General features: G+C 40.8%; 2 protein-coding genes across 17 annotated transcripts in view; both read left to right on the plus strand.

Moving 5' to 3' along the window:
* Rim (Rab3 interacting molecule) overlaps positions 1–23,009 on the plus strand; it is a 64,933-nt gene extending 41,924 nt beyond the window's left edge. For 9 of the 16 annotated variants that reach the window (XR_011731707.1, XR_011731711.1, XR_011731709.1 and 6 more), the window contains 12 exons: positions 140–169; positions 1,505–1,661; positions 1,973–2,142; positions 2,233–2,405; positions 2,681–2,915; positions 4,413–6,970; positions 7,771–7,947; positions 11,933–12,149; positions 15,701–15,915; positions 15,991–16,133; positions 16,225–17,237; positions 18,274–23,009. Coding sequence is in view for 4 of the 16 variants with exons in the window: in XM_071776050.1 (XP_071632151.1) it covers positions 140–169; positions 1,505–1,661; positions 1,973–2,142; positions 2,233–2,405; positions 2,681–2,915; positions 4,413–6,970; positions 7,771–7,947; positions 11,933–12,149; positions 15,701–15,915; positions 15,991–16,133; positions 16,225–16,359; positions 18,274–18,276 (4,213 nt within the window). In the remaining 12 variants the exon portion in view is untranslated. Of the gene's footprint in view, positions 1–139; positions 170–1,504; positions 1,662–1,972; positions 2,143–2,232; positions 2,406–2,680; positions 2,916–4,412; positions 6,971–7,770; positions 7,948–9,244; positions 9,430–11,932; positions 12,150–15,700; positions 15,916–15,990; positions 16,134–16,224; positions 17,238–18,273 lie in introns of those variants that run through there. The other 7 variants (XR_011731708.1, XM_071776051.1, XM_071776052.1 and 4 more) reach the window with 7 other exon arrangements.
* Positions 23,010–25,135: 2,126 nt separating this feature from the next.
* Positions 25,136–25,372, plus strand: part of LOC139811707 (ester hydrolase C11orf54 homolog) — a 203,145-nt gene continuing 202,908 nt past the window's right edge. Inside the window, exon 1 of the mRNA XM_071776058.1 lies at positions 25,136–25,316. The gene's annotated coding sequence lies outside the window, so the exon portion shown is untranslated. The remainder of the gene's footprint in view (positions 25,317–25,372) is intronic.

Here is a 25,372-nt window from a genome sequence, read left to right on the forward strand (position 1 = left end):
GGATAAAATGTTTTATGTTAAAATGTGTAAAATAATCTGTGGAGAGATAAGAAACATTAGACAATGACGCGTCGGCCGCGGCCGCGCCACCGCTCATTGATTTTGATTTTAATCGTATGTTTTGTGATTTATTTTTTAGGTTTCATAATATGCCGTCAAATTATAAGCGGTACGGCCATTACAATTTATATCTTCTCCTCTTTCACGAATCACGCAGTCACACGTCTTGCATCCTCACCGCTAGGTTCTAATGTATTGCGCGTAGATCAGTCAAGTTAGTCATGCCGACAGATTATCTCAAGCCGGAGATGTAGTAGGGACGAGACAACGAGACGTGTATTGACGTGGTCACGTAGCTAATTTGATTTAAGAACGTACAACAAAGGCACGAGAAATCTTCATTTGACCAAGGATATTACTTCCAAGCGTGAACGGGAGGGAAGGAAGAGAGAAAGTATTCTTTCTTTTTTTTTTGGTAAAAGAAAGAAACAACGACCGTGATACAGACGTCATCGGTGACGGAAAACATCGGCAATAAAATCTCTAATTCCTTTTCCACGCGCGATATCGCACATGCAAGTCGGTGAATATTGCAATGCACGACGTTTCGGTGTTACAAAATTGCCGGGACAATTTCTATCCTTTGTCTTCGTTTTTCGTTAAGACGCGAAAACATAGTGAAATGAACAACGAGATGTCAAGTGCGAATATTTAGCGAATCGCCATCCATGTAGGCACTTTAGACGTCATGCTGTCATTGCTTCTCGCATATACGCATATTATATTAGATGCGACAAGACATGGCTTCTAGAATGCTTAGTGCATTGCAGTGCATCGGCCGGGGTGGATTGAGTTTTGTCGAAGCTTTGACTGCAGTTCGCCCGATTTTCGTGACTATCTTGCCCATCGACATATTGTTTTTCGTTGCCAAAAATGGTGAAAATTATTCTGGATTTTGTATCTTACACATCTCGCACGGTTCCTTTTGATGTGTAATACTTACACAGTACTTGGCACTCATCGAACGCACTTACACGGCATATTCTTAATTTATGACGAGTCACTCTCTTTTTTGTCGCGTATACTCTCATTTTTGGCAACGAAAGGAGCCCCGCGAGATCGAGAACACCAAAGAGAACGCTCGACTGCATTGCCGAGTAACTTGGAGCTGCTGTGCGCCAAATTAGGAGATATGCATTCGCAGTTTGCGATCTGAGAAGTCAAATCGAGCTCGCGCTTATGCGCCAAAATATGTACGAAGACAATTTGAAAGATAGCATTAACGAGTGAGAGGATTTTATTCTTATCTCAACGTTTTCGACTCCGTCCTCGGTGCTGCGTAGCTCATTCTCACTCCTAGCATTTGAACATCTTCTTTTCTGCTTCCCCACCATCCTGGCCGCATGTACATTTTAGCGCGAGATCACAGCACTCGCCTCATTTAACTTGTAAGCCACGCAGCATTCATTGATTGATGAAAAAAAATGAACGCATGCTGGAGCAGCCACTATTCTAGCCCGCCGCCGGAGAGGGAACTCTGCGTCGATGGCGAACATCGGAGTCGAAGAGATATGTCGCCTCAGGGACGTAAAAGGGCAGCCCTAATGATTTCTCGTGACCAACAACCTGCTTCTATCTCGAGTTATCAGGCATATCGTAAGGTAAATGTTCGAGAACGTTTGGTTTTAATTTTTATTTGAGTACCGATTGCAAAAGAGTTACAAGAAAGAAAAAGTGTGCATGTGCGCGCGCGTGTGTGTTCGAGTTTTGATCGAATTTTTTAACTAAGAAAAAATGGATTGCAGAAATTAATTAATGATTAATTAATTTCTGCGAGCCATTTTTTTCGCGAATAAAAAAAAAAGAAAAATTATTGATACTCTATTGCTGCATGAGACATCGAAGCACATGTTATTAAATATACAACATTTATCGAAGTGTATCCTTGTACATTATTAAATACGTATCGCAGGACGAGATCCATCGGGGAATGATGGGTCACAGGTCGCACAGCGCGGCACCTATGGACTCTTCGAGTGTCAGATACCGAGGAAGATCTCAGAGTCCCACCGGTCATCGTTCCTTGTCTCCACCCGAGCATAGATCCATTCCCTACTCGCATGGATATGTTCATACGACAAGGTAAAATATCACAGGGAAAATTCTTTGACATTATCTAGATTACAAGCTTGTGGGAACTGGAACAGTGGACTTACCGTTGCTCTTATTTAGATTCGGTTCGAGATCGGCGACCGCCACACCTACTGGATCGCCGAAGAAACGTCAGTTACCTCAAATCCCAGCAGCTTTGAAGGAAAGAGTCGCGCAAGATTTTGACGAACGAGCAATACGATTCGTAAGACATCGCAACAGACAGTTGATATACAGGGGCATGGGTATGGGAGGTGAGTTTCAACGTTTTCTATCGGAAAAATTAATGTATTTGTCTGATATTTTTTTATTGGCCACTACTGGACTAAGAATGAATGAATAGAAACATATTTTAATACAATAGCCAATATATAACTCATTCTTTTAATAAATATAAATATATTATAAATACTATATACTATAGATATATTAATTTATTATTTTTTATTTTTAATAAATATAAAATATTTTTCATTTTTATTATTATTTTTATTATTATATCTTAAATAATTGATTAATTTATTCCCAGGCTGGGAAAGGCACATCAGCGGTCTTTCGGACTCGGATCTTCCTTCAATGGGACACGATCCTCTAACATTGCCACACAGTCATCACTCTCACAGATTGCACAGGCCGAGGACGGGGCACTTAAGTCCCGACAAAGATATACTCGATCTTGGAGATTCTGACATGGAGAGCATAGCTTCGGTAACGAGCAGTGCCTTTAGTACGCAATCGGAACGACCACGTGGATCGAGATTAATGTGAGTATAGTTTTATAATTAAATTTCCGTTATTTTACCATACGGACCACCTCGCGTTGCGGCAGTCAATGTGCAACGCAACGCAGATTCAAGAGAATATCCCGTTAGGAAGGAGGATTTGAGCATCGAGTGTGTTTATCTTAAATATATTTCTTATCGTACATTTTAAACATTTATCGCTGCAATATTAGAATGCATCATTATATGTCTTTTATGTCACGATACATTAAAATCAATCTTCTGAGGAATAGCACACTCATCGGCTCAACCTCTTGAGTCAAGTAAAATCCCTGGATTAAATGGACATTGTCAACTAAAAATATCCCGTAGTTGCACATTTTCACATCCTGCTTGTGAACGTGTCAAGTCTTCCGATACCCCTCCCGCTTTCTTTACGGAGCGATTAGATTGCACTTCCTATGCACCGTGTCAATGTCCATTTAATTAGTGCCCCATTCTAAGGAAGCAGGGATCAGTGCGTGGCGTTGGTCGAACGGTTAGGTAGTTGTGTCTCGTCGCGTCATAGTAAAGAAGAAGAAGCATTGCGAAGTACATCGATCGCCGCGTGTCTCTTCTGAAATGCCGACCCGTTGTTCTCGGCGAATCGACAGAGTCGAGTTTTGAGATGTTAATGACCGATATGCGTTCGATCGATCGCGAACGTGCGGTTAAATAGAAGGAGAAAAAAAGTAAAAAAGGAGCAAAAGAAAGATGAAAAGCGGAATGGGCTCACCCTTTGGTTGTGTTCCCGCAAGAGCGCTAAAGTCTCTATATGAAAAACATTGTTTGCAGACCGACAGTTAAAAACGTTTTAATACCCGGTGCCATATCCCCCATACCCTCACCCCCTAGGCGCAATAGGCGCAGGCACAATCTTAGGGTACCTTGCAGCGAATGTCATTGTCCCACCAAGCCCAGAAGCAACAACCCTAGCAAGTGTCCCACCCTATATCCCCTCGTACGGAGCAAGTCCGCAGTGGTACGCTCGTTGTACAAAAAGATGTGTACACCATTCACGAGATCGCAGACCGTCGACGAGAACATGCTGAGATATTACAACTCCGAGACCAGCGAGTACAGCGTTTCCGAGGGGTACATACTCAAGCCAGAGAGACTCGTAGCTAGTAGCGCTAAGAATCGTATACCGTTATACGTCGAGGATTGCCTCCGGGTCGACTTTAACAATCGTTTTGTGGAGAAGTTTCGTTTTAAATATTTGGCGCCGTATTTTGCGGGAGGATTCGATATGTCGCGTGAACGCGATGATTCCGCGGCAATGAGGACGACGACGACGACAACGACGACGACGACGACGCCTATGACGACGAAGACAAAGCGACCGATTGTCTCGAGAGATCCGATCGACCTCCCTGACCATCTCGATATTAGGAGCATAGACGCTAGATTGCATCCGCGTAGGTCTTTTTTGTCCGCTAAGACTAGGAGCTTCGATTACGACGTGATGCACGATACATACGGTGATCGTTTCGGTACTAGGCCAGGGGCCGTCGGTCTGCTATCGCGCCGGGCCAAGAGTTTCGAGTACGAGAGCATTTCGAGCAACATATTCAGCGACGACAGTCTCAGGACGGCCAGAAGAAAGCTCAAGCGGAATCTCTCTCTCAGCGACGCCGGGTACGGTGACAAGATACCGGCGTTGGACGATCAGAGCAAGTCCTACTACGATTCTAACGGTGACGATAAAGTGCCTACGGGTCTGACGAGCAAAGAGACGAATTACGAATTTCTGCTCGATCAGGACCACAAACCATTTTACGGATATGATTCGGAGCTCAGCTGCGGCGAGACGGAGATTTACGTTCCGAGTTTCGACAAGCAGGACACCGAAACCGACGATTATCAAGCCTCATACAGTTCCCGTTTAACGGACGACAATGATCTCTTCAGCACTAACGACCGTGCTAATCTCAGGAATGTTCTGGACAAGGATGATACTAGTAAGAGAAAATATATGAACGGAAGTTACTTGAATCACGACTCCTCGTATATCAGAGACATATCTTCGGAGACAAGAACCAAGAATGTAGATAGCGATCTTAGTAATTCGATCAGCGATAATACCTACAGCAGTATCGAGGGGGCTCTTTCGTCCAGTAAAAGTTACGATCGCGATGTTCTCGCGAGATCCGCCACGAAGATCCATGACGCCACTAACATGGATGAGTGGACGTCGAAGGACATAAAAGGTGTTTTGCGGTCTTGTGGAGCAATTAGTCGTTCCTATCAAGAGGATGAATATAAGGATCGTGAGAATTGGGACGCCGATTACGACGAAGGATTTATAGACCGGGAGAAAAACGAAGACTACGAGCAGAAGCAGTTTACTAGCAGTTACCTAGACGAAGGCATTGGTGCCTTAAGAATTGGCAGATCGCACGAAGGCGAGTACTTTCACGATGTGTCAAAACGTTCGTGTGCCGTTAAGGGAAAATGTTACGCAGAGTCCGACGATGACGACAGGAAGTTCACGACGGGCGATTACATAAGTTATCGTTCGTCCGACGACTACGAGTATCGGACTACGCACACCGCAGGTATCGGTAAGGAAACATTCGAGGACGGATCCATACCGCGAAGACGAAGACGAAGAAGCAGGAGAGGCAGTAAAGAGGGAGGCGCAGGTGACTACGAGAATCTGCGAGCCAGAGACATGTCAGGCGCTCAGTCGAGATTAACGGAGAGCAGGAGACTGATCCAACGAACGGAGTCCACGCCGACCGTACACTCAGACGAGGACCTAAGTTCGACTGCGGATCGCGCCAGACGCATGTACCGCCGCAGGCGAAACAGCAGTTGTCCAGAGAGCAGAGATCTACGAATGTACCGCCTGCGAGGAAACGACGAGAGAACGTCGAGTATTTTGCTGGACTCTGACGAGGAGTTCGGCTCGATGGAGACAGTAGTCGGCGCCGATTATTTCAGTCGTACGTCGGGCTACGTGACGGACGCTAGACCGGGCGACGGCGTTAGATCGAGCTTCTTTGACGCGGAACAAGATCGTGGTAGCTACTTAGACGCAAGATACGATCACGAGGACCGATATCAGGATCGCAGTTATCCGGCGGCACGCGGGCTAGTTAGGTCAGGGTCGCAGCGTTCTTCGAGTCGTGAGGCGCGACACGGGTCGCGCGCTAGGCGTAAGAGTAGTTGCCCGGAGTGTCGTGAGCTAGCACTGTCCTCCTCGGAGTTAGGTAGGTCGGGATCGTTATCGCGGAAGGGTGACGATTCTCGGCGTTCATCGTTAGAGACGAAGCATAGATATCGTAGGCGGAACAGCAGCTGTCCAGAGGCTAGGGATCTCGAAATGCTCGAGAAGAGGCAGCGTCAGCAGCAACTTGTGCAGCTCCATCAGCAGCAACAGCGGCACTCGAGTCAGCAGTATCAGCAAAAGCAGCAACAGCAGCAGCAACGGCAACCACAGCAGCAGCACCATCAAACGCAGCATCAGCAACCGCAGGGAAGTAGTAAAAGGAACGTAGCGATCAGCGACACCCTCGAGTACTACGAGTACTCGATGGAGAGCGAGAGCCAGTGCAGCGAGAACTGCGGATTTGGCCCGTGCGATCCGCGTAGGCCCCGTAACCGAGCACCCCGCCCTGGTAACGCTAATTCGAGTCTCTTTGATTCCCAAACCGCTACCTCCGACACTGCTAAAAACTACCACCCACGGATCGACGATCATCACCACCAACACCCACAAAACACGAAAACGTCGCCGCTCGCCAATGTCGCCGATGTGGCGTCGACGTTCCTGCCACCGTTGCCGCCGTCGTCCTCGTCGTCCGCCCGACGACGACCCCGAAAAAAATCCACTTACGACGTCGACGCCGTCGCCGATCGTCGCGACGACGACGACGCTCGGAATCGTCGTGCCTCATCTATGCCCGAAAGCAGCGAGTACACCACCAGTCAGTCGAGCTCGTACGAGAAGACGTCCAGACGCCAGGTCACCGACAACGGGCATGACGAGCGTGACAAGAGAAGTCAGTTCACCAGGAGTCTCAGTAACGCCGATGTGCCGCAGGACGAGAAAGGTGAGAAAGAAAGTTTACACTGTGACTAAAATTATCGTTACTCTTTACAAAGATTAGAATGTTATATCGACAAATTCTCCATCTATTTCTCAATAACAAAATATATCTTACGTTAATCATTTCCACTATCACGAATCGTAATCGCGCTTTTAACATATCTATAATAGCGAAAGCTGCGCTTATTAAAATTAAGTTATCAAGTTGATTTCTCTACCATATGTTTCCACATTTTGCCTTTTAACAGAAATTTTGTTTGATGTCTATTTTTCGCTAATACGTATGAATTCTCTTTAAAAAGGTATCGATTTTACTGTCACGATGACGTGATATGTATAGCTGAGAGAACGAAGACCAAACTTTGCAGAAGTGTAACATAAATTTTCGTCGAGATTTATAGTCACAAACTCGTTGCACTCGAATTTAAGGGTAATTAATAAACTGCGGATATACATTCATGCGAACGTTCTGAAAGTTCTCTTTGAGTTCGCAGAGTCACGAAATCTTTCTTTGTCTGTTGTTCAACGAGTAAAGATCGGACACGCATTGCTTTTTATATTTTACGTAACGATTATATTTTAATGTCGTGTTACATAATGTATAATTTAACTGAAGTTAATGTAAAGCTCTCTTCTTTTAAGCTTACTACAGAGCACATATTTTATTTTCCAAACTGACGTCGCAAAAGACAGTACGAGAGCAGACAAAAATGTGGCCTACAGTTTTTTTTATACTCGGACTTTATCCTCGGACCAAGCTAATTTCATTCTATAAGTGTACAAGTGCATGTCCTTGTTTCGCAGACACGGGTAGTTTCAGCGATACCGCGATTGCGTTGAACGTTGAAGACGCAGCGAGAAGAGGCCGTAAGAGCTCGCCGGGAAGTAAAAGCGGAAGCGGCAGCAGTAGCGGAAGCGCGGTGCAGTATCAGGCGGGTCTGGGCAAGAAGAGCAATAGCACCAGCCAATTATCCGCGACAGGTAACACATTGTCACACTGGCCATTTCTAGTTAAGTTTGCGTTTAGTCTCTACGTGTTATACGTAGTCGTGATTTTTCGTAAAAGATCGATCGTTCGCGCGAAAGTAACGTCTTCCCGGTGCGCGGTATTAGAACGTTTGATCGATGTATGACACCATCTTGCGCGACATTAGACAGTTTTTCTATTTTCCTGACGTTTTTATATCTTCTCTCTTTAGTGAAAAGGATATCGTTTTCTTCAGAACATCGATATTTCGTAACTTAGGATAGAGTAGTCTAGTCATCGTTAGTGTGTAGATTATAACGGTGTGCTCTCGCTACGTACATGCAAACGAGGATGATGGAAATATGTCGTCGATGTACGGACGCACTTTTTTAAACATTAATGAGTAAGATGAGTTCGATATACGCCTTGAACGCGTGCGATAGAAATTTTCGATTACATCTTATGGTCAAAATACGAAGAATGAGAATAAGGAGAGACTGAGGAATAAAACGGATGAAAAGCAACATCTGTATTTTTACAGTGCGATTGATTACAAACCGGATATGAAAAACTTAGATATAAGTATTTTATACATATAAGACATAAGACAAAGTAACTATCAAACTGAAAGTGATACAACGAGTACTCTGGCTGAACAATTCTTCTAATTATTCCTTATATCTTATTCTTCATATTTCACGAATCTCGATCATTACGATCACGTGGATTGCATTACAATTCGATTCGACGGGTAACAAATTGAACGATAACAAGAGCATATCGTAGAGAAAGCAAAAAACCCAATAAGCGGGGCAGTATGTACATTCTAATTGTATTCTTGTTTTCTCCGCCATCCCTCCTCATCTCTATCTGCCTCTTCTTCGACATGAACACACTCACACTTTACTTCTACCAACCAACCACCTCTCGACGCTGGGGGACCATTCACGTCATCGATCTGCACCCACCTGCACGATTTCTCATCGCGGCGGCCGATCGTCGCTCCGCGTGCTCGTGCGCTCGTGTTCACGGAACACTCCACACGGATCACCATCATCGATTTGCTGGACCGATCTCGCCAAAATAAAAAAAAAAAAAACAATAAAAAAACTCGTACCGGTACTCTCTTATGGAAAAAAAAAATTACGTTTACGCCTGTTAAATCGACTCGATAAACTGACATCACGTTTTCACAACTGTTGCTCTTGCTACCGCAACTTGCAACCACGAACGAACGAACGAACGAAACGAAACGAACAACAAAACTGTATCACATCACGCAAAATCCATAACATACCACGTGCGTCTGTTGGTGGTACATGCGTGGGCGAGGAAGGACGGAAACGGCGGCTGGGTTTCGGGAAGAAGGGGAAGTCGTCCTTTACAGTTCACAGGAGCGAGGAGGTCCTGCCGCCGGAGGATACGGTCGGTGGTAGGAGCGGCCGGCAGCCGAGCTCCGCGAGCAGCGACGGCGAGGGGAGCGGCGACGGGGACAGGTCCGACTTGCTCTCTCTCAGTAGACCTCCTCTCTTTTTCATCTCTCTTTCGCTTTATTTTCCTCATTATTTTTGCATCGACGCGGGAGCGGTCGACAACGGCCGGTCGAAGGAGATCTTTATGTCTTACATGGGGGGGAAGGGGGGGGGAGGGGTCGCGTTTACCATTGCCTTCGAAATCCGTACGTTTTCGCAACAGAATGAATTCTGAGCGTTTGGACGATGAGACTGTTATGTCGCCGAACATGACGATACGCATAGTCCATATCGCGCGTAATAAAGATTGTTCGCACAAGTGGAAAAGCGAGACACTGATAGAGGTTTTTACTCAGGTATTTTCCAATTCCGTTAATCGTAAAATTGGATCAAGCCTTCGACGAAATGTGAGTACACGTTGCAGGTGGACTTGCGATAGGAAGAACAAGAGCTACCGTCCAACCCTACCGATGTTAACAGCAACAATGAAACACACCACACATCACTCTTTAGAGGCCGTGCTTTAGTCGGAGTCGTGCGAGTCTCTCGTGATTGTTGTCGGAAAATACTCTCTTGCCTAAAAGTTGAACCGTTTTCAGTACGGCGGGTCCGCAAAGGATCCACGTTTTGCCGTCGAGTATTATTTCTCTTTCTTTCTTTTTTTTTTTAGACTAGATAATCGAAGAGAGAAAGTATTTTGCGAATCTGCACGTTTCTACAAATGGTCACGAGGTGATTCCTTTCCTTCTCGTTATTCTAGATCGTAGATGCTATTTCTACGTAGCATTGATACGTTATTTCTAGAGGAACGTTCGCACGAGTTTCCTGGGCTGTAATCTAGCCGTATCGATACGCGTGTCAAATTGTCCGCCTTTTTTTTCGGTATTCCTTTAGAGATGCAGAGTCCACGCGTCTCCAGTTAATCCGATCTCCACTTATTTTCTTATTATTCCGATATGACGCGAGCCACGCAGATCAGGAAACTCATATCCTAGTTGCACAAGTATAGTTGTGCTGGCGCCTTTTCGTGACTCTAGAATAGTGTCTCGGCACCGTGTGTCACGTTATAATCGTTCCGTTCCATACAGCTTTTGAATCTAGATCATCGCGTGGTCAATTTGAATTTCTCGATTGCATCGAGGTAAGTTGGCCACCTGTGTGATACGTTATTTTTTTATTATTTCTTAGAAGCCGCTGTTGATACGTGCTTAAGGTGAGAGTGCGCTATTCACACGGCTTTTGACTTTTCGATGTCCTGAATCGTTGCAATGCTTTTACGGAGCATATTTACGTTACGATATATACATATATATATATTTCTGTGATATCACTGATTACAAATTCATCGTTGAATGTGCCATAAATTATTACCGGACAATCCTTATGTACCGATTTGATAATTATAAATCTTTATTCTGTTCATTAAATCCGCTGTACAAATTATAAATGTACAAAATATATGTGTGTTATATATACATAATTATATATGTATAATTGTATATACATATAATTATCTACGTACTTAAGGCGAATCTGGAGAATATATTAAATAATCATATAGTGGAAGTAGATATACATGTCAAGTGACTTTTTTTTTTAGTTACGACTAATTAAATTTTACATACAGCATTATCGTACATAAAAAATTATATATAAATTATTTCTGATTATGATTAACTTTTGTCTCGACAGCCTGCATAAATTAATTAAAAAAGGATTAATAAAACATATCACGCGATAGACAGCTAAAGATTCGTTTATATGTGCTTTTGCGCTCTATCTATTGCTATTCAAACAAACTCTTATTGGATTGTCAGTGATATTTCTTGTCCCTATAAATCGATTTTATTTGCATTTAGTAGTCCCAGAAAGAGTATTCTGTTATGATTCATGCAAACGTTATCGCGTTATTATTTATGACACGACAAACATCAGACCTTAAAGTTTATTACGTAGGGTACTAAGATTAAATATACTCTTTGTGTTGATGTCAAATGCAAATGTTCTCGCAATGTTATCTCGTTACATTTCACTTCAAATATCACACTTCAATAAATTTTCACACTCCCTTTTCCTACCTATGTAAAATTCAATTCAAAGTGTTTTACGAATTACAAGATCTCATTCCAGCTCTGCATTTTTTACCACTGACAATTAAACTATTTCTGGAAAGCGAACAGGGAGACTTAAGCAAAAACGAGAGAGCAAAGGAAAGAGAGCATGAAAGAAGAAAAAATTTGCGAGAGAGAGAGAGAGAGAGAGAGAGAGAGAGAGAGAGAGGGAGAGAGAGGGAGAGAGAGGGAGAGAGAAATAATCAACAAATATCTTACATACTGAAATTGTGTTTGTTGTTCTGTGATTCCATCATTGCTCGTGCGGAGACGCGCTAAATTAATGACCGGCAATTCGGCAGCCCCCTTGGATACCTGAGGATGAGGGAGCGATGAGCCGCTGCAGTTACAGGCGCACGTAGATATTAGTGGAAGACAATAGTTTAGCGGTATTTCTTGTTTGGTTTACAACGCAGAATGCGGCGGGATGTTCATCGGCACCAGTGGAAGCGCCGGCGCCGTCGCACGCAATGCCGGCTTAGCGAGCCGGAAGCGTAACAGCACGCCGAGCAGCATACAACGATCCGAGGAGATAGTGCCGGTCTATCAGCGCTTTGACAGCAAACTGGCAGGATCCGCAGCCAGCGATACGGCCGGAAGTCTCAACTCGATCTCTAGTTCCGAAGGAAGCTCGTAAGTAGTGGACTCCACCTGTGGCGACCAATTCTGCAAGCGGAAGCGCGAGATTCCTGATACATACACTTACACTTTCTCTCTCTCTCTCTCTCTCTCTCTCTCTCTCTCTCGCGTGCGCGCCGCTCTTTCTCTTTCTCTCTCTCTCTCTCTCTCTATTTCTATTTCTCTCTCCTGCTTTTCTCTGTCCTCTTCTTGTCTCTTCTTTTCTGTCATTTGATGCTGGTCCTGCCGACTATTTCTCTGCGGTTTCACTTACATTCTGCCCCTCTGTAGGCCGCGTGCACCTTGACTAAACGAGATGAGCTGTAAGTTGTAATTGAGCTATACGAAATGAAAGAGGTGAGTTCGTTAATTAACCTGTTATTGGAAGAGAATTCCGAAAATATTCTAGAGCAAGAGTAACATATTTTGTACTTGGAGTACCTACACCTCTACTGTATATTAAATATATTAGAAAGTTAGACTTATTAAAATATATCTCTGAGTTTCTCATGTTTATTAGATTTCGGTTCCATGAGATTGAAGAAAAGTCTAACAATAAGTGAAATAATGAAATAAAAATTAAAAATGGAAGGGTGAAATAAAACACACACATACACACAGATGTAATTTAATATAAACTTGTGTTGCGTTGGATTTTTATCTTAAAAAGTTCTTAGACATTGTGTGAGCAGTAATGTTGAGCATTGATATAATTGTAGATCGCTTATCATCGATTTATGCCTAATGACTATTTGGTTTCGAATATTGTTTAAAGAGTCCATTACTTGTGAGATGTTCACAACTCGCAGCTCATTGCTTATCGTTTATCAATATACACGCCAATTTATTGCCACCTCATTCTTTAGCCAATAGGAACTTATTCTTTGTCATTCATAGAGGATACTGTTAATCGCAAAAATTGCTTCAAGTCTTATTTATATATACATTGCATAAATATTATCAAAATAATTGTTATCGAGTCGTGAACTGTTATTATTGTTATCATAGAATTATCTTAGTTATAGACGAAGAATAATCCTGCTGGTTTATTTATCTTACTCCTTATACGCCAAGATCTGTGCACAGAAAATCGTAAACCTTCCAGATTGATTATTAAATCTTCAAACGTGATTGAAGATATGTGAACAATATATATCCATAATTTGAACTGCGTAATTACGTGATTGCGGCCACACGCTTTTTCTCATGCCTCTTCAACTTTTGTTAATTTGCAATTCAGATTATCTATGATTTTTCTCAGTCATGATTCCTTTTTCTATTTATCATATACTAAAGCGTTATATACTTATATGAAAGCCACATAAAAATAAAAAAAATTAATGTTTGTATATATACTATCATACTATCATGTTTTACTGCAAGACGAATAACTTGGTTTTACACCTGTTTATTTTTCCTTTTTTAATTTTAGTGAGTTTTCGACATATAATAATTGGATAATATTATAATCACGATTACATTTTAGGAAATGTAATATTTTTTTGTATCAATAAAATTTACTGTATAATGTTTCGCAGTTTTATAATGCGAGGAAAAAATGTATTATAAGGTATAGTCTTCGACGAATTGGCTGTGGGATTTATATTCTGCTGTCTTTTTCTGTCTTCTTTTACTTACTATCGACATTCTGTTATCCCTGCTCGAGAAATGAAAGCGCCCATAAGAATAATGTCGTTCATTATCGGTGTTGTTGTCGTCTTGGCTTAAGTGCTTGATTGTGGCAAATGATTGTACCGCATTATCTCGGAGCACCGTTGCACATATGTAACATACACACACACCTACACACATGTACACACACGCACTTTTGTATTTATTATATGTCAATGTGATATCTCATTGTCACGGAGTCATATTCTCTATCTACATGGTAAGAAAAATCACCCTGTGAATATGCCGAATGTCACCTAAGAATGTCTTCGCAGGCCCCCATATCTTCCCAATGGTTTTCACCTACTTCTGTACGATCCATTGTCTTTTATATATAGTGGGCTATACTATTTATTGAGATATCGACGTTCCTTGGAAAGTAATCCCTTCTGTCTTATGGATCTCTTGTCGTTTCCATAAAGTGTGTTTGATATATCGTAGAATAGGTACTGTACAGCGTGTGCACCTCTTAAAGTATACGCTCCAGCTCGAGGGAACAGAGTCGACGATTAAAAATAGGCTAAATGTAGGTATGCGTGACTTACAGGATATAGGCGTTCTGTCGATTCGGCACATGTTTACGAATAATGTGACCTCGATAATTATAATTATTACTTTACTCCTTGGCAGCGGTATTTCGTACCTAAATATGGTCGAAACTTCGGACAAAGTGATTGAGTGCAATCGGATGTGAGAACTTCTATTCGTATAACTTTATCCGATACTCAAATATATTAAAATCATTACAGCAATATATCTTGAACAACTGATAATGCTATTAGTTATAATTATGTCACAAAAGAGATGTACGTTTATTTCATAAGATACTACGAAAATATTTCTAACAATAAGTATAATTAGTTATTAAAATAACAACTTTGAATATGATTATATACGTTCGATATGGATATATATTTATATTTATAGCAAAACTTTTTAAAAAGATCCGCTTAGCTTTAGTAACGTGAATCTTTTCAACGGCGCGTAGCATAGCGACGACAAGTAAGTGTAAGTTAATATAAATCTTTTTGATTATGTTTTCTACTCCTAAGATTTTAGTAAAGCATGTTAAGTAGATAAATGTGAGCAAAAAAAAAAACAGTACTCAGTCGCATATTAAAATTATCGAATATAAAAACAATTTTTATATTGCATTTTTAATTGATTATTGAAAAACTGTTATATATGCTTTGCGTTACATTATTCTCTCGATTATGTACATCGAAGTGGACTGATTACTGTTATATATTTATAATTGTCTAAAATCTCTCTTTGCGCAATTATATTAAAATGCATGCGTTATTAGCAGTCTGGTATGTTTTTAAACTTATTTATAAAATTTTTTTTTTTATATGTGTATAATATTATATTTACTCACTATACACTGACACTACACTTTCAGCGTGAGTTCTTCTTATCTCAAACTGAATGAGGTGTATTCTCTATCTTTTACAACTTTCGTCGAAGGCTTGCGAGAATTGTCCCTCGCTCCTGCGGAATATTATTTTCGTTTATGGTTTTTATCCTTCGCATTTTCTTCATTGCATCAGAGAGTTCCTTCGAACAGTATAATTTTCGGCTTGCAGTTTTCGGGCTTTATTTTTTCTATTGTGGATTACCGCGCATTTAGAACAGTCAAAATCATCCTACTGCACATAATCTTGTATAAGTTTAGTGTGCGAGCAAAAGAAGGGAAAAGGGAAAAGTTTATTAAGTATAGTTTCCATTTTTCCATTGGTCGCACGGTAAACGCTATAAGCCAAATTTTCACTTTTCTCACCCGGAGTCTTCTTTTACTTCTTCAAACGTTTTTCTTTTGAATCATATTTCATACTTTCGTAGTATTCCGACCGAGTTGTGTTTCCTTGCTAAATGTGTCATTTTGAAAACTGCAGTTGGTCTCCCAGTTTACGAATGGCAGGCGAGGGGCAGTTGAGAGACTTCATCGAAGATCTTGGACCGGGCCAAATGGTCGGAAGGCAAGCACTCGGGGCCCGTTGCCTCGGTGAGATTCAGCTGTCGTTCAGGCAAATTCAGAAGGGATACCTTGAAGTGGAGGTCGTACGTGCCAAAGACCTTAAACCGAAACAAGGCAGCAAAGTAATACCAGGTTAGTTAAACTTCGATAAACTTTGTGATCGCCGACAAGTGATGCGGACGCGCTTAGCTTCGGTTCTTATTCCAGCTCCTTACGTGAAGCTATATCTGGTGAACGGTAAAAAGTGTATAGAGAAAGCGAAAACCACGATGGCACATAGAAAAACATTAGATCCACTCTATCAGCAAGTATTGGCGTTTAAAGAAAACTGGCGGGGTTGTATATTACAGGTATGTGCATCTTCTTCTAGTTTCTTTTGTTTTAATTCTTACAGTTTTATGCGCATATATTTAATTGCAACATCGTTATGTATGATTCCAGGTGACAGTATGGGGTGACTATGGTCGGATAGAGGGGAAAAAAGTGTTCATGGGTATTGCACAGATCGTATTAGATGAGCTGGACCTCAGTCAGGAGTTGATCGGATGGTACAAGCTGTTTGACACTCAAGCCATGGTCAGTGGAGCTCCATCTCTTGCTTTGTCCCGTCGATCTTCGGTCACGTCTCTCGATTCTTTTAAGATCTAAAAGAATGACTGCTCGAAGAACGTACCGAAATATTCCTTTTATATATATTTACTGAAGAGATCTTTGAGTTTCTTGCAGTAGACAAAGTAGAGCAGACACAACTGAGTTCGAGCTCCTATCGCGGTGCACTTAGTCGCTTTTATCATTAACAAAATACCGTAATGCACGAGTCTCGATGCACAAGATAGTATTACATTTACTTTAACTGATTAAACAATTAAAAAGTGTGTGGAAATTGTTATAAACGTCTTTAATAACTTAAGTGACACGCATAAAGTCATCGCTTGATGATGTTATATGTAGTATCAAATAAATATGTTAGGGGATAGAGAGTTCGGATTACACCGCTACATCCACCGTATAAAAGTTGAGAGAAGTATATAAACAATTCTCTATCATGTCGTAATATTACATATTCTTCACTACGGTTGACAGAATTGAAAAGAATCTTAACACACCCGACGCGTATCCCCCGTAGGCTATTAATGTCGAAGCCTAAAGCTACTTAACGAGTGACGTTTGGCTCTGAATACGGTAAAATCAGTTTAACGAGGGGTACATAGTATGAGAAATGCGATTGTATGGATAATTGAAAATTCTGCGGGACCGGAATGAAAACAAGAGATATAAACAAGGCGATGCGAGATTTTGCAAAAGAGTGAAAGAACGTGCGAAAGGATATGTCTTTTTAGAAACACCACTAGTACATCACATATCATGTACGGCATATCAGACGAACCACTAGTCTGTATGTAGACTAGATGTAGACGTAGCAGCCATGTTCCCGGAGCGCCAGATAGTTTTAGGTACGCACTGAGATCAAGGCATCGTTCGTAGATAGTTAGACAACGATTTAACGTGGGTACATAAAAGGCGACGAATAAAAAGGCGCCGGTACGATTGCAATCGATCGCGGGATGATTGCAATATATCTATTCGTAATATCTTGACGATCAAATACAGCAATATTACTCGTTTAATGCCCTTTCAGGACATTTAACGGTTCGATTGATTTTCTCAAGTACCCATGCGAAATCTTGATACACATTTGTTGTTGCCAATATCTTCTTTTCATTTCCACCGTTCTGTATAGAAATCTCCTGTTCTTCTTTGAAAATGCCTGTCCTCTATGAAAATACTTCCATTTCGGCTTCGAAGTAGCGACATAAGAGTCGATAACAGAAACGACACGATATTACGTTATCGTATGTGCGGTCGAAACTTCGTTGCCTTGTGCTATGTGCATCGATTTTACCTTTCCGAACTTGTAGAAGGAATATGCCTTTGCCTACGAAATTTAGTTCGACGTGGGGAAAAGTTCGATTTCCAGTAGTCCTTGAATTTGCTATTTGCACTTTGTAAGTTTAATATTTTTCCTTGCCCATATAAGAACGATTTTTATAGATTTCCTGACATTGCTTGATACACAACACGTTATTAATTTCGACCTTTGCACAATATTATTATACATTCTCTTTTTCATGACTCGTTCAAACTTCCTTGTAAATAAGTAAGTCGTGAAAGTTTTTGATACATATACATATGCTTGAATTTTTAAGAATATAAAAAAATATGCGAAAAATAAATGAAGGTAAGTTTGTGCCGTATTCGGAGTCCTATGTATCCTCTTGTATATTTTCTCGAAATGTTTTCAAGATACAATCAATTTGAGATATTGAATGGTGCAGAAATCTCACGACAGAACAATTGTGAATTTGTATACCTATATATGATGACGTACGATGCTTGAATCTGCAACGAGAACCTTTATCATTCAATATTTCATAAAAAGTAAGTGATGTTGTGTATTAATAATTAATAACACATTTATTTTATTTGCAGTGAAACAAACTAAATCAAGCAAGTTCGGGATAGATGTGAACTCAAATGTGGTGTACTAGATAAATAAGATGTGGAACGATCAATGACACTCGTTTTCAGTGAATCTAAATGTGGTTAAGTGAGTAAGGAATTCATGAACATAGTGAGAAATATGAAGCGACAAACGGTCACGGACTTCATTTAAACGGCACGCGAGAGAGATTAAAAATGTTGAGACATTTTCAAAATGAGAAGACATTTCCAAACTTTGTATATAATTTAGGACAGTTCAAGTACTAAATGTCGATCTCCGAAACGATCGGCTAAAAGACATTTATCGTTGTCAAATTTTTAGTCAAAAATGTCACCGTCAGAGCATGTATTATTTAATGTAAATATTATAATAACACTATGATATGAGAATTTGCGATATGTGCGCGCTGGTTTGAATGGGTAATGATGTTTACTTTATATTCTCGTTGATTTACGATTTCTACGATGATCGTCGTTATAGTTTCGGCATTTTCCATTAATTTATAGATTTGATTTAATTTAACATTTTCTAAGTAATTAGCATCGGAATAATTAGAATGTACGATGATATAATTAATTATACAGTTTGTTCCCTGAATACTGACGTTTATTGGTTATCGTATTAACACGTGTTACTTGGCTTTTTAGATATCATTTTATAATCTGTGTCTAAAAAAATGAGGTATTTATTATGACGTAGAAAATATGGAGCAGGCATATGTACTATATTTCTCAAGTACGAAGCAGACTGATAAATCGATTCCTACACATCTAGTTTGGATCTTTTCGTTAAATTAATAATCTCGAAGCCAGAATGAAGAAGCTATTACCCGAACAGTTACGAATTAGCTTTGTTTGAAAGCTTTATTTGGAGATTTCATTCACGTATAAGAACCAGATTGAAACAAATAAAAAAAAAAAAAAAAATAAACCGCCCATATAACTTGCGTAAACGGGACACGTCGCGGCAAAAATTCTCTTTCGTACTGATTTTTGTACAAAAACAGTGAAACGCCACTAAATATTTAAGAGGCTTTGTAAATCTCTGTAAGAAACGCGTAAAAAAAATGCTTGCTGTTAATTTTATATCTTAATTACCGTGCTATGTGTTCGATCTTTCTTCATGCGAACACTCGCGAAGATATATTCAGCGAGCATGCACATGCACGTCTGCTGTGAATTAGTAAATAATTACATTTGTGCCCTCTGAGAGAGAAAGAGAGAGAGAGAAAGAGTGGGAGAGAGAAAAAGAGAGAAAGATCGAGAGAAAGAAAGAGAGAGATTGAGATTGAGATTGAGAGAGAGAGAGAGAAAGAGAAAGAACATTATTTTTTGTGAAGTTTTCAAGATTTGGCGTGTAACTAAGCGTGTAAAAGACAAACGTTTCAATTTAATTATAGTATGAGATTTGGAAGTACGAGGGAAAAAGTCTGTGAAAGAAAGCGAGTTTTCAATATTTTTCAGGTATTATTACGATTTGCATTAATATTTATGTCACAATTTAGGTGCACTATTGCGAAGCGATACGTTAAGCGAATACTAAAATTGGAAAAAATCACTGCGCAAATTTTCTTTGTGAGTCTTGTTAATCTCTCACGAAGTAAGCTTTTTATGTGACATACTTTGGATCACGAATTATCGTATAGTTGGAAGGTACTCCTTGGATATTACCGAAAAAAATTGACAAACGGCATGCAAGCTTCAATATATATGGGTATATTACGTATATTTTTATAAATTTCCGATTCACTATAAAAATTTGATAGAGATCTATAGGTTCGAATGTAGAGAAATTTCTATAATTCGCGTCACGTCACTTGAATCATAAAAATCGTAAGATTCAGCGATATTAAGGTCGCTCTCTTATCACAATTCTTACTATGATTGACCAAATATAATATTTTGCTTTGCAACTTGAAACGATTGTCTCATTCGCACTCTCACACGTTTCCGCTCTTCGCTATATCAATATTTCTATGCGATTTGCAAACGCGATCCTTTGAGATAAGATCGAGAATAATGTAAGCGCGGAGTTTGATACGCGTGCTGAGATTATATCGAAACGCCATCGAAATACATGCAGTCCGTCGTTAAGTGAGTTATGACGTAAGACTTACAATTAGCTTAGAGTTTGACGAACGAGATAACAAGTATCGTTAATTTACAGATGAGCTATGTAGATGTCACCGATAATCCGATTGTTCACGATAAATCCTAAGTAACGTAATCTTTCTCGTAATCGGGAGACCGATCGAGCTTTAGGGGAACGAGGGAATTGTATAAAAGAAGTGGTATCTTATCATATCTGTAACATGCTTAAATTAGAGGCGTACAGCAAAAAGAAAGAAGCTTTTTTACTCGTGAGAAAACAAAGACAGAAAAATAGAGTTCTATCCGAAGACAAAGAGATGTATGTATATGTAAAGTACTGTTGTGAAAAAAAAAAAAGATATTACTATAAGCTGATTTCTAAGTACATATTTTGCAAGTGCACGAGAACTTATCGAGATCGTGAGACGACGTATACACAAGCATAATTCTGTAATAGTTAACTGATAAAATATACAAGACTACTAGATAACTCTTCAGTTTGTAACGTGTCGTTTACAGACAGCTGTATAAGATTCTTCGCGAAATTGACTCGACACTCGTCTCTTCGTGAGCTGTTTCTTGCGTTTTCGACAAGTAAAACGATTGACACAAATCCGTTTAAGTTACACTTAGAGCTGAGAGAAAATCGTAGAATTTGTATCACGAAAATTTGCGAAGACTGCGCTCGCGTGAGCAATCGAGCGAATTGAGAAATTCGCAATTGTTACATGACTATGCGTACTGCGAGTAGTAGACGAAGAGTAGTGACGAAGTGGCAGACGAAATTGTTCTCCGTGTCGAGAAGAATTGCGTGTGCGTAAAATTTTACGTGTGTAACGAAAGTAACGTAAATTCGCTCATCGCGAATGATATCTACCGTAATAATACTAATACAATTCGTATGATACCGATTAGAATCGTCGATTTGTCATGAGAAACAGCGCGAAGAGTGCACCCGTCGATTTCTATTCTTGCCATGCCCATTTGTACATAGGCATGCTCAATTCTAGGATCGGACACGCGCATCACATGAATCACACACGTATATACGTATTATTAAACTACGAAACTACGGAACACAAATTATTATCCGACTTTGTACCTATATATTATTAATTAACTCAATGAAAGAGATCGGGGTGAAACCCCGAGAACTATTATCGATTCGAATAGTAGAAGCTAATGCGAAAATGGGGGCGTATAATTCAGAGAAAAAAAAAGAAGAATCTAACAAATGATAACAAAGAAGGAAACATTACGCGGATGAAAAATGCTTGAGAGCCAAGGGGTACCACTTTTGTCAAATTTAGAGAGCCAATTTAGGTTTACAACTATGGTAGGATGTGCGTGCGCGTGGGTGTGCGTACGTGTGTGTGTGTACGTGCATCAAGTGCATGAGATGAAAAACTGGGAAAATAAAATAAGAGAGAGGGAGAGAAAGAGAAGATGTGCGTGTATGTATGTGTGTGTACGAACGAGAAGAAAGAGGAAGGGAAATCATACAAGATATATCGAGCTGTAAAACGAATGATCGACTATTCTCATAGGAAAAAGTCCGAAGTCCGACGTAGCTTAGGCGATCTTGTGCTTGTATCGTAAGCTCACGAACGACTCGTATATATCCGAACGCACCGGGAACCGGAAGTGATTAGACCGCATATCATCGTTTCGTCGATCATTTTTACGATCGATTTCGACAACATTGCGACAAACGCGCCGGCGCGCGCATTAATTGTCGGATCTCTCAATTAGACCCTTCTGTGTTTCTTTTCTAAACGCACGACTTTCAGTCAAAGTAGTGAATCTTTTCGAGCGTCTTGGTCAATATTTTTCTAGAGCGAGTCACGAGTCGGTCGTAAGAACGCGAGCAGTTTACGATCTTAATATTAAACGAAAAGCGGAAGAGAAAAGAGGAATATCGCTGTCCGAAGTCGCTCATCGCTTGAAACGTGTCCGCGACGTGCGATTCATATATTTCTAATTTATCAATAGTAAACACGTCCGAATTTATTTAAAGAATAAGAGCGGACGAAAGAAAGAAAGTAAGAGGGAATAAGTATGACATGTATGAGAGAGAAAATGACAGAGAGAATAAAAGAGAGAGAGAGAGAGAGAATGTGTGTGTATGTGTGTGAGTGTGAGAGAGAAAGAGAGAGGAGGAGGGAAGAGGAAGAGAATATGTTGAAGGGAACGGGGAAAAAAGCGGGCGTTAGAGAAAGTGTGTAATTTTTCGTTAAACAAAAACAGAAAAGAAAAACACGTAAATTACGAAAGAACGAAAGAATTTAAGCAGTACGTTTAGACGACGTTTCGCGAAACCTCGGCCGAGAACTCTGTGAACTCCGTATTTTGTCCCTCTCCCCCTTCTCACGCTTTCATCAAATCAAGAAAATACGAGATATTACCGTACGTCGTACGACGCAAACGTTCCATTTTCGTTTCTATTAATAACGTTGTACCTCCCTCTCGGGAATATGTAAAGAGCTGGATCACCTGATTCACGGAGTTCGCGGCAGGAGATCGCGAGACGATTAAGTATAAAGCGTTAGTGACTGTATCCAGTATCATATATCTGATAAAAGATATACCCCCGATGCCAGAGATGGCGTGTGACAATAAAGTGATTCAATGATCCTGCCGCGTTTCAATTGTCCCTCACACACCCTTGCGTTTTTTTCTTTTTCGCGAGAGAAGAAAACGGTAAATTTTCATTCGAATAAGAATCGTCCAAGAATTTTCTTTTCTCAAGGAACGACAGAGATGAGAGAGAGAGACAGAGAGAGATAGATAGAATGAAAGAAAGAACGAGAACGAAAGAGAGATTACATAAATCGGCGGTATCGATCACGTTTGTATAATAATTGATATGAAATACAAGGGATAGACGCACGGCGTACGTTTGTACTTTTTATCGCGTTTATTTGATAGACCCTGAATATTTCGTGGTAACAATGAAATAGCTCATTGTTTATAATGTTTATATTTCGGCGCGCCGTTGTACGAAAAAGTCTATCACCATGCTATCATTCGCGCCAACGCGCAACGACGCCAATAATATTTGAAATTATTTAAATGGAGCCGGAGCCGCGGCTGTTTATAATTTACCCCCACTCCGTCCCCACCATTCGTGTTGCCGCGGCGCGCGGCGACCTGTGACGTCATTATATGGCGCGCCGAGACTCGAGCAGGTAATAGGCAGGAGGTCAGGCAGGTGAGCGAGCCGTTCCGTGCGTCGTCGTAGGTATTTCTCGAGGCGCGATTGCGAAAAACAAGAGAGACATTGAACGCAATCACCCCCTTATTACGATCATGATAATCGTTCGTCGATCCGCGTTAACTAATGCGCGTAATGATGGATTTTGCGTACCGCGACGACCGCTTATTGAATACTCCGATATTTTGGACAGTTTATTCGTCGAAACGGGAGATTCGGGAAGCACTGCTTCGTCGCGATATCATGATAAGTAACTTATATTTAACGACGCTTGGATGTGAATGAAATATACGTCGCGTCTCGCTCTCTGGATTTCTCAACGGCGTAAAAAAAAAACTTGCTCGCGATTTTCGGAATGAGAGTTGCGGAGATGATACGAGTCGAGTAATTCAAGAAAACAGTAACGTATCGTTTATTAATCGTATTAAAATGTATTTCATATATATGCTTAATTGATACGTGTTGATTGTGATATTTGAACGATTTATATTTAGCCATTGATCTCTCCTCCATCTTGATTCGATTTTATTAACCGCGTCGGCATGAAGTTGGCAACGATACTTTTGAATCGTTTGCTCATTAACGCCACGGAGCTGACGGAGCACGGAACGGTCGAGCGGAACGGAGCTCCGAGTCTCGGGCGAGTCGCGACGCGTCCAATTAGTAAGTCTCGTTGTAAATTTCGCGTTTTAATGTTCGCCAGCCGCGTAACGTAAATTCGAAGTTTGCTAAAATTTCCGTGCTAAGCCCGTAAGTTATAATTTGCGAGACGTGCGTCGTGAGAGGATCGCAACTTGGCGCGTTCGCCCTTTGATCGTTCGTGTTTCATTCTACCGCGTATCGCTATGACGAAGAAACTTGTATGTCGCGATTCTCGTGTTCGTAACGATTGTGTGCGCGTATTTTCGCGAGTGAGCGCTGCGTGAGTGTCGCCGTGAAAGAACACTGAACAGTCAACAGGAGCGATCGGAGCGATGGAAGGAGGAGAGCGGCAGAGGAGAAGGAGGAACAAAGTGAGTATAATTTATCATTTATTATCATCGATATACTGCATACAGTGCGATACTTATGCGGCTCGAATGCTATCAAGTCGCTTGTTTCCCGCGTTTCCCGCGAAGAGAGAGTATCTCGATCGAGACTGGTCGAGAACTGAATTATTTCACTTACCGACTGTGCCAACGGTAGTTCGTTACCCACCGGTAGTTTCAGTATCGCCGTCGGTAAGGTGTGCTGCGCGTTTGGTTGGCACACTTGGCGACTTCGCGTGCCTTCAGTTTCGTCGACGCAACGACAGGGAGAGTTACCGGTTACAGGTCGTTTATTCATGCCTTTGTTTGTATTTACGTTTAAATCGCGCGTGTGTCGTGTCATGTGTTGAATTACGTTTAAATCGCGTTTAATAGTGCCTCAATCGCGCAAATATCTTCGAAAGTCGTTATAGCCAGTTCGAGCCACTGCTTTCGATGTAGAACGCGTGCTGAACAACAACGCGCATTTCCTTCGGTGAGTGATACTCCACTCCTACTCGGTTAAAGAATAATATAATAATGGCGTAGTGTTTATTTTCGTGCAAATTAGAGAATGATGTTTTAATTAATCGCATAAAGAGGAAAGATTGATGTAAAACCGCGAATTACTGAAACGTATACGTATATCACGATATTATGTGTAATGGACGGATGCAATTGAAGTTACAAAATTTACATGTGTACGTTGACATATAAAGGTAACCTAAAAAACTCCTCTGGTTTTTTGTATTAAAAATAATACATAAGAAAAGTA

Source organism: Temnothorax longispinosus, chromosome 4, assembly GCF_030848805.1.
Source record: "Temnothorax longispinosus isolate EJ_2023e chromosome 4, Tlon_JGU_v1, whole genome shotgun sequence".
In the NCBI taxonomy this organism is placed as follows: Eukaryota; Metazoa; Arthropoda; class Insecta; order Hymenoptera; family Formicidae; genus Temnothorax; species Temnothorax longispinosus.